General features: G+C 37.1%; 1 protein-coding gene across 2 annotated transcripts; it reads left to right on the top strand.

Moving 5' to 3' along the window:
• Positions 1–2,920: 2,920 nt before the first annotated feature.
• Positions 2,921–12,248, top strand: acer3 (alkaline ceramidase 3). Of its 2 annotated transcripts, none has more exons than XM_042431396.1 (11): positions 2,921–3,214; positions 5,845–5,955; positions 6,082–6,134; positions 6,411–6,463; positions 6,748–6,829; positions 6,941–6,976; positions 8,561–8,619; positions 8,752–8,853; positions 9,261–9,365; positions 9,458–9,503; positions 9,661–12,248. In XM_042431396.1, exons 1-11 carry the CDS (start codon positions 3,073–3,075, stop codon positions 9,712–9,714), a joined length of 843 nt encoding a protein of 280 aa, XP_042287330.1. In that variant the 5' UTR covers positions 2,921–3,072; the 3' UTR covers positions 9,715–12,248. The 2 variants fall into 2 exon arrangements, with proteins under 2 accessions (XP_042287330.1, XP_042287332.1); XM_042431398.1 differs by lacking the exon at positions 2,921–3,214 and adding an exon at positions 3,402–3,552.
• The last annotated feature ends 530 nt before the right edge of the window (positions 12,249–12,778 follow it).

The following is a 12,778-nucleotide window of genomic DNA, read 5'->3' as shown; positions in this document are numbered from 1 at the left end:
CTACACTGGCAACCGAACCAAATGATAATCGATTCAATATGAGTTATCTCCACAACATCAGTGCACTCATATTTGTTATGGCATCAGACTGTTACATATTTCCTGTTTTTGCAATAAAAGTGAAAAAACTAAAAAAGTGTCATCATGATTGTAGACCTTTGGTGGTGGCTTTTTTCCCTTGTGTAACAGAAGACTTACTCTTTCAGCCAGTTTGCCAGTTTGAAAGTCTGTGTGCAATGGCAGTTTAGCCTTGGGCATGGTTGTTGAAGTCAGGCCCCCAGTGGGATTTTCCAGCTGCATAACATGATCAAATTCCAGTAAGACTGATTGTGTGCCCTCCTGGACAGTTCTACTTGAGCAAAGACTCTGCTAGTTGCATTAATGCATTAATGGTATACGTTATATGGTAAACAGTAGGGCCTACATAGCTTCTTACTGTAATCATTAAATCCCCAAACTCAAATATTTAGACCTTAACAAATACCTGAGTCATTCAGATGGGTGCTGCAGCTGCTCCTGTGAGCAAAGCACTTGCTAAAAGCCACATCATCAAATTCCCACCAGATTGCTTACATTAGGATCAGATTATAAATGGCCATAGAGCAATCAATAACAAGCAACTGATTTACTTGGTGAGTGGAAAAAGTAAAATAAAAGTAATTGAAATTAGAAGTGAAATACAGACTTAAATACAGGATCAGTCCATCATTTATGATCAAAAATACAGTAGCCATACATTAGTTAGTATTGCCACTGCAGCAGTAAACTCTGCGATTTTTAGTGTCTCACTCCCTCTAGAGGACATCTGAGTATTTTTTTAAATACTGGATAAATAAATGAGTTTATATAAAACTAACCTAATCATGCTGTATGATACTTTTTTCTGTGGTCTCAAAACATTATTATGTACAGTATGCTTTGTCTTCCTGCAGTGGTTATTGCAATTATTTGTCACCTGACAATTGTACAAATGTAAATGACTATATTCAGTTATATTAAAAAAAGGTAAGATACAAATGATAGAATAACAAAGTCACATATACCACTTACAGTACAATTAAGTTGACACAGGCTTTACATATCTTAACCCATAATTAATTAAGGATGACTGGCAGTAACTGCTGCTTTGGGTAATTATTGAGTCAGTAGTACTAAGAATTCAACAGCATTTTCCAAGGTAACTGTGCCACATGAACACTTGTTATGAACAGCTTCATTATTACTATCAGCTTATGTTAATTCCAAGAGAACTTTCTAGGATTCATGTGAGTGCTTTAAACTAGCTGATTTGAAACTGGATGAGTTCTGCATGTAATACAATCTGTGTTTGTCAGAAAGTCATTATGTTGTTACCATCTTAAACCTGGCAACAATGCAATCACTGCAGTTTACTTAGACAAACACTCATGCAGTAGGAGCTGTAGATGCTCAACACTCTTTAATGATGGATCAGCCAGCAATTTAAAAAAAGAAAAAAGAAGAGCGTGTTTTTATACATCTCTAAAACTAAGTAAATGAGCATGAAATGCAGGCATCTTATAACTGAACACTTGACTATATCATTTGGACTGCATTTTTTTCTTATAGCCTGTTGTTTTAATACCAATGTACATCCTGTTCTGCTCGTTATTCTATTGTTTATCATGACTGTATTGTGATGCTGTATATTTGTTCCCTTTTTCTCACAGTCACATCTGACAATTCCTGTCAGCTTAGCTGACAATAAAGTACTCAACTGAAAGTATTTTATTTATTGGTTGCTATGGCTTGTTATATACTCTGTGATGAGTCTAACTTCAGGGCTTTTTGGTATAACCTACTGGTAGGCCAATATAACGAGATACTACCATATTGAATCTCTTCATAGAGCACCTCTTTACTAAACTGTAGTTCAGGGACATTTAGTGGTAATTATGAGCTATTATCATATTTTCATAGAGCAGATTGTATTTGTTTAGGGGTGAAAAAACTCATGAGTAGGCTATACTGGTAGCTAATTCATTAATAACCTATATCATCACATTGAATAATTGAATCTAAACATGTAGAATGTGTAACTCCAATAAAACACTTTTTTTTTTCTTTTCTTTTTTTTTTTTTTTACATTTCAGTGGCATCTAAACATTTAATTCAGCACATGTAAGTTAAAACTGAGATATGTGTTAGTCTGATATGTAGCAAAATAACATTAATTACTTGGTACTGACAGCAGTAGGTTACAATTTACAGTTACAATCCAGTTAAATGTTTTGTGGCTAAGTTCAGTTTTATAGTATCTGTGATTCACTGTATCACATAAGCAAGGCAATGTGTGTAGGGCCCCCATGACCACTAGAGGGCCTGGAATATAAATTGACACTTTTGATAACCAATTATCCTCAGACTTACTTAACGTCATCAGTGACTCAAGATCACCTCACCGGTCTTGCCATAATCATTATTTATCATAATATTGGCCAGCAGCTGTCCTATGATGACACCACTGATTACTTCGCTTCTAAAATATCTAGGAAGTGAAAGTTTTGAAGATGGTGATGATGATGATAATAATGATACTTGAAAGCCTTCTGTTTTAATCTTCATAGTGATAATTGTGTGTAATTTGTTGGTTATAGTTCATTTGCACCTTTATCTTTATGCCAGTTTCAGTAGGCTCTATAAATAATACTTTAGTTGTTTGATTTGCAAAATGGTTTAGCACTTTGATCTTGCTAGGGTCACTTTATAATATTTAAATCTGTATTTTTTCTTCTTTATAAATCAATCATTTATTCAAAATATTTGTTTTTTTTAAGTCATTTTATTCCTTCATTAGTCATTATTTGCATGTTTGTTTTTTATTTTGATGTTTAAAATGCAGCTTTTTATCTGTTAAAAGTAGCATTTGGTCTCATTTACATGCACATGGAACATGGTGCAGATTTGGGGTGCATTCGTGAGTGCTTGGGAGGGGGCAGATTTTGCACAGGGCGCCCAGAAAACTAGAAACGGCCCTGCAACTCAGTGCTGGACTTTGATATCTGCTTCTCCATCGCTCGCGAGGAGGAGGGCTCGAGGTATGCTCGCGCTGAGATGGGACTACGTCCGTTAACAGCCTCCCCCTCTTCCATCATGGCTCCGTCGTTAGACAGGCAGGGATACTGGGGGCGGCCGACCTCAACGCTGGACTGGTGTGAAGAAAATTATGTCGTCTCTTTTTACATCGCAGAATTTTGTAAGTAGAGTATAAATGCACCATTGATACTAAAAATCTAAATATGGGGGTTTGTATGAGGAGGCTTTGGGGCAGTAAAGCCGTGCACGTACTGTCGCCCCTGAGTAACGTAAACATGAAGTAGCAGCAGCGGTTGTAATAAGTGCATTTATTATCGAGTTGGCTCCACGGATGTATAAAGAGAGGTTGTCTCTGGTGACGTTAATTTTCGGGCACTTCCTATGAGCTAAATGTTAGCTTATACTTTAACAGACTAGAGCTGTAGCTAGCTAACGAGGAGAAGGAAAGCTGTCGGTACTTAACCTGTTTCAAGCTCCGCATATATCGTTAGCATTACTGTAAGTAAGTGGAGTATGTGAGTATTAGCGAGCGTTACATAGAGACACCACTTTACCATCACAACACATTACCACTCATTTCTGAAACTTGGTCTTGAGGTTTTCCTTCACAAGGTGAATTAGTTATTCGCTGACACCACTTGAAACTTGATAAAACATTATCTTCAGACAGTCAGGGCGCCTCATTGCTTTGGCCATCGATAAAAAACTGGTTTCTCAGGAACCACTATCTTACATTTAAACAGTTAGTGTTCAAGGTCTTCATGCAGAAATGCTCATAGACCTCATCTTAAAGCTGAGGCACAGGCTTTCTTTCAGTTGCATTTAACAAAGATACACTGGACAAATGATTCCCACAGAAAATAATAATTTAACTCATTACTGTGTGGCCAATTTAAGCTCTTGAAAGTGAACAAAGCTGTGCATTCAGTGTTTCTCCAGTCTTCTTTGTGTGTGCATTAATTAGTAATTCAAAAGAAAGGCTATTTCAGTTAATTACTGCCATACTAACTTGATATTCAGCTAGAAATCCTGTATTCTGTTGTGGTGTGCAGAATTCATATATCCCACAAATTAATTGTATATCCATTGTAGAGTTGAAGATTAAAACTGAAGAATTTTCACTGTATTTTTAGGAATCCAGATCAATTTTCTAGTTGCTGTTGTCATGTTGTCCATGGTGCTCAGAGTAGCAAGTGACATAGCAGTTAGTCCAAGTCAAGTCAAGTGGGTCAGAGGTTAGTTGGGGTTTTTCTGTGTTTTTCCACACGAACACCTTTGTAGTGATATAACCTTAATTTTGTTGTCCTAAAAAAAGTCCTAGGTTTACATGGTGTATGGCCACTGTGTTCATTAATCTTATTGAAATGTTTATTAACTTTGGCACATATCAGCATATCTCTGATACGGACAGTTGAAGCTTTTGTTTGAACAAATGACACATGCTGGCCTAGCTAGATAGTTGTTTTCAGCTGCAGAAGAATTGTTTGGCATTTAAACGGTGGTTCAGGTTACAATGGCTGGAATGTGGCATTGTTCACGTGGAAAAGAGACACCGCCATGATTTTAATCCTCATTTGATGTGTGTTTTTGTGCATTATCTCTCTTTTTCAAAACATCAGCACATGGTGACAGTAGAAGGCTGACACAGAGAGAGGTCATAAAGAGTCTCACACACACAGGAGACAAGTGTCTCAACACATTCAGAGATTTGCAGTTGTCTTTGAAATGTGACAACAAATCACTCACATTTATTCTTGGCGTGTGTGCATTTATTATCAGTAACCAAAGTTCATTTTAAAATGGTCATTCCAAGGACTTGTGGATACGCCTTAGCTTTTATCAGACACTTGCAGATAAAGCGAAAGTGTCATGTTGGTTGTGAAAATACTAGTAGTAATCAGTATTAGTTTTAAAACTAGTTTACATCCTGGTAAGTCTGATTGTTCTCCATACCTGTGTTTGTATATCACCGCACCCAGAAAGAGTAAGATTAGGATCAGTGTTGAGATCTGTCTTATCGGGTAGCCTGTGGGCCTGATGATATACTGTACCAACAGCACAGCAAGTCCACTGCAATAGCCCAGGGGAGGGAGGTTTACTTAAACAAACATTGACACTAGTTCAACTATAGGCCTTTTTTGCAGATAAGGCTTAAACACTTGCTTGAGGCGAGCTTGAAGATAGTGGTTGAAGCCATGTTCACCTCCACTCCCCAGGTTTTCTCAGCGGTTTTCAGGTTTCAAACCAGCGATCTTATCGTCACACTTCTTTACACAAAGGCAGCATGAATATATTTTTCATCTTTAAGCTCATTCCTTACAAATGAGTAACAGTGGCAGCAGTACAACCAGTGCAACACCAAATAGTGCAGCAACAAACTGTAGAACATTAGAAAAGTGGAACTGGGGCATCTGTAGTTTACTATCTGTTCATTTATCCATTACCTGTTGTTCCTGTGATTTCAAATCCAAATAATACTTTATTACTGGTATTAAGTCTAGTATCGGTCGTTAAGTGACGTACGTCTATTGAAATAATAGAAAAGAGAATTGATATATACGGGGACAGCAAACATGAACATGAAACATGAACCCCAGTGCAATGATCAGGTTTCTGAAATAAGATATGGTTCGTGCTGTTGTCATAATGATCACAACATGTAATCCAGGCTGTCTCACTGAACTCTCAATACCGTCATGTCACCCAATCACAGAGGCATTCATAGCTGGTCAAATATCACACAGATCATGTGGTCTGTCTCTAATTTGTCTCTGTTGTCTTTTTGAACAGGGAACACTGTCAGCAACCTGATTATGATTCTTCCTCCCATTTATGGAGCCATCCAGACTTTTCGTGATGGCCTGGAGTTTCGCTACATCTGCTCTTTCCTTGGACTGGCAGGTTAGTCTATTAACAACGTATTTTGGAGTCATAAAGTATGCACTGCTAATGCCATCATACCATAACCATATTTTCAGTATGTGAGAATGACTTTCAGTTTTAATGTTTTGTTGGGTTGTCATCCAGCTGTTGGTGTTGGTTCCTGGTGCTTCCACATGACGCTGCTGTACGAGATGCAGGTGGGCAGAGTTACAGTGAAATCTGAATATGTCAGCAAAACGTGTGTACATACTCATGAGATGAGAGGGGATGTCTGTTGAGACTTTACTTTTTTCCTGACATGCTAATTTCTTGCTGAAACTGCATGAATCAGAATCATTGTTACTTTGGGAAATATCTGTAATGGAAATATGAGGACAAACATTTGTTTCCTAATGCAGTGCTAAGTTATGCTGAAACAATGTAATCCCATAATGATGTATTAATATGAGTTTTCTCTGTATTTATATTTGCAGTTACTGGACGAGTTGCCAATGATTTACAGTACATGCGTCTTTGTCTACTGTTTGTAAGTGGTGCAATCTTTTGGATTTATTGCTGTTGAAGCACTCTAGACTGAAAATGTTGCCTCACTTTATTGGCCATGAGACTTAGTTGAACAAATGTGTGATTGTGGCTGTAAAACAAACCAGTGAATCCCTTACTGATCACTTAATCCATTCCAAGGAACTATAATATGTCGTCTTCTTGTGGCTATAGAATGCACTGTGTGTAATGGATCTACTGAGTCCAGTCTGGGCTCAAGTATCTTTCTCCATTTTAGCTCAGTTTGTTATCTGCTTCTTTTTTCAGATATGAGTGCTTCAAACAAGAGAACAGCCTCAGTTTATTTCCTATTGCATTATTATTAATCTTCAGTGTCTCAGTCACTGTGGTGAGTATCTGCTTTTACTATAAAGGTTATCATGTACTTTGAACCATTGCTTTGAATGAAACATAAGATCCATCATATTCCCTTGACTAGATTGTGTATTTGTTTTTGTAGGTGTACCTACAGTGGAAGGAGCCAGTGTTTCACCAGGTATGGAGTGCTCTGCGTTGCGATCAGTTTGCTCATTGTTTGCTATTAGGGCTCAGTGTACCTTAAGTCATTTTTACCTTGGGTAAACATTGGGTTTCCTGACACAGCATGCAACACTCAATGTGGTGAATGCTGGTTGTCAAACATAAAGTAGCATTTCACATCAACGCACATATAAAAAACATTTAATTGCATTTTACTGTTTGCTGATGATTAGTTAAGTGTTCAGTAAGGTGAGGCATTTTTAAAAAACAAGGGATACAAACCCTAAACCCAGCACTAAATCCTTAAGTATGGCATCAAACCATTCTTAATTATGTTACCAAGAAGAAGAAGGAACTACATAAACCTAAGATAAACACAGCCACTTCTATTATGTCCAGTGTTTGTCTGTACCTGCTTAGTCTTACATATTGTGTGTGTTTCTGTACAACAGTAAGGACAATGTGACAAAGCTGACTTTGTTTACTAATCACACTGCTCTACGCTGGTTCATAACAAGAATGATGTGTAGTACATGTTGGAGCGCACTGAACCAACCAGTACATAGAGTTTGGTTCTGTATTCAGATTGCCATTTGTGCTGCTTTGACTGATTTACGTGGATCAGTGGAATGCAACACAGCAACAGATACACACCTGTGTGTTTTCTGTAATCTAGCAGAGTGGGTCCAAACTTTTTTGGCCCCATTAAAATGAAGCCATGTCTACATATGACCCCTTATTTCAGCCTATGACTGTTGTATTGACATTTGTATGCAGTTCAGCCAAATTGTTAATGTTTCATTTTATGGATTATTAGAGACAATGGTAAAAGTCAGCCTGGTTCTAGACATCTGAATCACTGCCCACATGTCCAATTTCCCCAATTTAAGTATTACTGAAGTGAAACTGAAATGATAATTCAGTCTGATCATCAGGTTTGGTGAAAGAATCCAGTATTTCACAAGAAAGAAAGAAAAAAAAAAAAAAAACAAAAAATGTCGAACAGTCAGAAATGTTAAACATTGTTTCATGTGAAAGAATTTTATATTTATTATTTCTTTAGTCATCTGGTGGACCCTCAGATTTATCCTGGGACTCTTTGTGGGGTCTCGGCCCTCAGGTTTGGAAACACTGATCGAGCAGATTTAAATACTCATGTATAGGAAAGTTTGAAAGAAGCGTTGTTAATGGTGCTAGATCAACTAGTAGATTAATCAATCAGTCAATGCACAGAAAAATAACTGTTGACAGTTCTGATAATCAATTAATTCAGATCTTTTATCTTGTAAAAAGACTAAAATTCTATAGCTATATTAACGACAGGTTGTTATTCTTATTACACACCAGAAAACAAAGGCTATGTTAGCATGCTATTTTAGCATTAATCTCTATGTACATCTTAGCCTGCCTGAAATTCACTAATTTAAAGTCATCACTTTGAGCTCTGACGACTTGTAATGGAAATGTGTAAATAGTTTTGAAATTCTGTAGTCTTTATGATAAAATGATAATCAATCAATGTGCAATATTAGTTCCAGCTTTAAATTTGTTATCAGTCTTGTTGCACGTTTTTCTAACCCATAATTGTCCCTTCTTTTAGGTCATGTATGGTGCTTTAGTAGCCTGCCTAGTGATGCGATCTATCTTCATTGTTACATGGTAAGTTTTCAAAGAGGACTGTTCATTTTGAAGATATTACCATATCAAAATAACTGCTGATCATGAATATTCAGTGATGATAGCAACAACACACTAAAGGGTTTTCCTTTGTTGTTTTTGATTCAATTTTAGGGTGTACCCATGGCTCAGACCTCTGTGTTACACCTCATTAGGTGTCTTTATGTTAGGCTTTCTACTGTGGAACATTGACAATATCTTCTGTGACTCATTAAGGTGAGTATTTGTAGTAGTATGGGTAAAAAGGCTGGTTACTAACTCAGAACAACATGTCCCTGTGAAGTTCTCAGAACCAAGTTAAATATCCTCCTTTAATGACATCACTGTGGAAAACTTTCACATTAACAGTCAGTGACAATAACCTTTATGTTACAACAAGGCTAATGTAATGTTTCTCATCTCAAGGACAAGTTAGTGCCTGGAAATGTATCAACACATTCACTGTAGAATATGACACTTAACTTAAACTCCATTTACTTGATCTTAAATGTATTATGGGTTTTGGTTTAATATAAAAACAAGGAATTATCTGTTTTATAATTTATTAGCATCCCCCCTGGAGAATGTCATATTGTGGGTCTTGTGAGAGTTGATGATGGTTCAACACTTTCTTGGTCTTTCAGAGCCAGTAGACGAACGTTGCCCCCTGGTGTTGGAGTAGTAACGCAGTTCCATGCCTGGTGGCACATCTTCACAGGCCTGGGATCATACCTGCACATACTTCTGAGGTACGCTCCTATTTTAGTAGCAGGAGCTGCAGTGAGTCTTATTGTAATGACACATATTAAAGTGTATTAACATCATGTTCATCTTCTTAAAGTCTGCAGATCAGATCAACCTACCTCAAATACAGACCAAAAGTAAAGGTTTGTTTAGCCATTAGCCTTTGCAATCATTTAAGCCTTTATTTATTTCATTAATTTATTTTTATATTTAACCAGTTGTATTTTGAGTTTTGAATGTTTGACAACAGTGAAGGAAAACAAAGCATCTAATCTATTACCATATCCTAACTTTGATTAGTTTCTCTGTGGAGTTTGGCCCGCACTGCACATTGATCCACAGAAGACGAGCTGAAATGAAGGGATGAGGACCAACTGAAGGATGGTGACTGCCATATCCAGACTCCATCGGCACAAGGACCTGCCAGTACCCCTCTGCCACTGCTGGGAACTCTACCCACCGCCAGGGGGCGGTGTGGACCCCAAGGCACCACCCCAGGGAACCTTCGGTTCTGCACTGTGGGGATTTACTAAGTACAGTATAGCACTGAGTCCAGTTTTAAGAAATGGATGATTTTTTTTTTTTATCACTAATAACTTATTAGATTAGCTTTTCTCTAATTTTATTGAAGTGTAATGATTTTATTTGCTCATTCATTTTCAAAGCAAATATGATGTGTAGTCCACTGCAGTGGTAAATGTTGAAGGGGTTATGGACGCTATTTTAGGGTTTTTTATTTTTGGGTTTGGGAAAAGGGAAAACTGTGTCAGTAATTTAGAATTCACAATTAACATATTTATCATTGTATGTTTGATTCTGTGGATATTTCTACTAAGCCTAAAGATATTTAGATCCTCAATGAAGACTATTGCTAACATGTAGATTTACAAGTAGCTGAGGGAGCTCTACTTACAACACAGTGTTATATCCCTTTTCAAGGAGTGTCATTGTTTTTGGATGTGCTCACTATATATGGGATAGTAACTACCAGCTAGAAAGTGATACTGTGTTATTGTAGCTCAGCAGTCTTGACTAGAAAATCCTCATATATTTGTTTGGCCACAGGCTTCATTTTTATTTGAAAACATTTTTACTTGAAAACATGCTAAGACTGGAATTATTCATTTCTTAATTATTTATATATATATCTTTTGCCAAAGTTGCTCTGGGATTTAAAACAGTCATGTAGTGTGTGAGACATAAATGTTTTACCTCGCTAAAAAAAGCAAGAGATAAAGTGCTTTGTTACCCATCATCATTACATTGACTTTTAATTTTTAGTAGAACAGGGTTAAAATGCTCCCAAATACAGAAAGCAGACACTTTCTGTATCGACTTTCATAGCCTTCACAGTGATACTGCAAATATAATTGCAGTAAAATTTTACAGCCAGAGTTTTCTAGGTTTAGAAACCACTTTGTTAGGATTTGAGCAGCATCTGGAGGGTCTGATCAGGCAGAAACATTACCGGAAATTATTGGCTCAGCTTGTCTATTGTTGATCCTGAGCCATTATTAGTCACAAGATCATTGTGGATGATGTGTACAGCTAACCTGGAGAGTAATGAGACTTAAAATGTTGATAGATGAAACCCAGCTAACAAAGACAACCTCTTTAAGAACATTCTTTAAATTCAGTCAAAGGACCAAGTGAATGACTGAAGCATGTCTGAATTATTGTATCTTCATAAACCGCAGGGAATGCGGTGCTAGACACAGCCAGTTTTGGGTAGCTTTTTGACTCCTGCTTCAATACACTAAATCCCCTTAATATCTGTTGTCATGCTGTAATTCAGTGATGTGGTTGAGTGTCCTCCATACTTATTAGAAACAAACTTGATTTAAATTAAGTTTTGAAATCCCTTTATCTACAGGTACTTAAGGCTTAAACATCTCACCACAATACTACTGCATTTTATTTATTACTCTCTAATTTATAGAGTCAAATGTCACATATGCTGTAATCCTTGTAGAATATCTCTGTCAAACTGTCTATGATACAACCACTAGGTGGCATAAATGTCCAGCTTATTTCAGACATTGCCAAATGTGCCATCGTGCATTGAGGAACAAGCTGCTTACTGTAGAACTTGTAGAATATTTGCCACAGTTTTCATGCACTGGATTTGTGCTGTGAAATGAAGGGTTTTTTTTTAATTTAAACAGTTTGTTTTGCTACTGTGAAAAAGTGGATCTGTAATGGTAACAATAGAACTCTGGGCTTGGAGTAACTGTGGTAAACTGGAAGATGCACATCATTGTTGTTGTATGGAGATACTGTATTTGTGTGGCCTGCTACAGTAAACTGCTGTGTGCCGGATTATCTCCCGAGACAACATACAGTTCATTATGCATACATGCTGCGTCACCAACTCATATGCTTGTGGGTATAACAATTGCGTGAACCCAGTGTTGCAAACATTCATAAGCACAATGTATGAAAGTATTAACATTATTCAAATGTCTGTGTGAAATCCTCAATGTATGTTATTATCTTGTAGTCACTGCTCATCAGTAGAGCTGAGCAGCTTTCAAAGAGGGGTGCCTTATTGTTATCCTTACAGTGTGATCCAAGTTGCCTTGATGTTCGTGATACACAGACCATTCACCATGTTCCTTGTGTTTTGCCGTGTACCCTTCCCAGGATTATTTGAAGGAAAAACAATAACAACTTCTAAATTCAAGTTCGTGCCTGAATCTTTGGCCTTCCATTAATTTCATGTGTCCAACAACTGAGTTACAGGTTCATATAATGTTAACTGTACTTGTACCTACAAGTGATCATACATTATGTGTTGAGGCCAGAAGAGCAAACTTTTTCAACATTTTTTGGTCATGTGCCAGTCTTAACTGTTGTATTGTCAAATAAAAGAAAATGTGTCAAACTAACATACGTAAAGAAGAACCTCTTTTTGAAACCATATGCTGTAACTCACTTTATGTTTATAACATGCTTACTTTTGTGAAGGATCATGGCTGTTCATATCATAATCCACCTGCAACAAATGTGTCTGATTAGAATATGACACAGTGTCTGCAGTGTCGACCACAGCAGACATTAGGAATATTTACACATGACTCATCAATTGTCCATCAACAGTTTTGTGCATCTTATCTTAGATATGTTATATTGTTTGGGTTTTGAATTGAGTCATGCAATTCGAAGGTGTGGTAATCATGTACTAGCTGTTGCACATACACTGTTATGCTCCCCTGACTGCTGTTGTTAGTTATCTCTCGTGTATTTGAACTGGGACGCTGTTATTTGTAGAGTTGATAGAGAAAAGAAATGAAAATGTAGCCTCTTAAAACGAAAGGGTTGTGTTGACAGAGCTTCCTTTGTCATGGCTTACCAGTGACCAAAGATCGCGGTTTTGACATACACCATGACTGTGCAACTCGTTCATCAAACAGTGCCA

This window comes from Thunnus maccoyii, chromosome 13 (assembly GCF_910596095.1).
Source record: "Thunnus maccoyii chromosome 13, fThuMac1.1, whole genome shotgun sequence".
NCBI lineage: Eukaryota > Metazoa > Chordata > Actinopteri > Scombriformes > Scombridae > Thunnus > Thunnus maccoyii.
The sequence above is the reverse complement of the archived record's forward strand: the minus strand, read 5'-3'. Positions and strand labels throughout refer to the sequence as shown.

Coding starts and splice junctions, on each gene's coding strand:
- acer3 (XM_042431396.1), top strand. CDS start 3,073: ATGGGACTACGTCCGTTAACAGCCTCCCCCTCTTCCATCATGGCTCCG. Junction 6,135..6,410: donor CGCTGCTGTACGAGATGCAG/GTGGGCAGAGTT, acceptor TTATATTTGCAG/TTACTGGACGAGTTGCCAAT. Junction 6,830..6,940: donor TCAGTGTCTCAGTCACTGTG/GTGAGTATCTGC, acceptor TTGTTTTTGTAG/GTGTACCTACAGTGGAAGGA.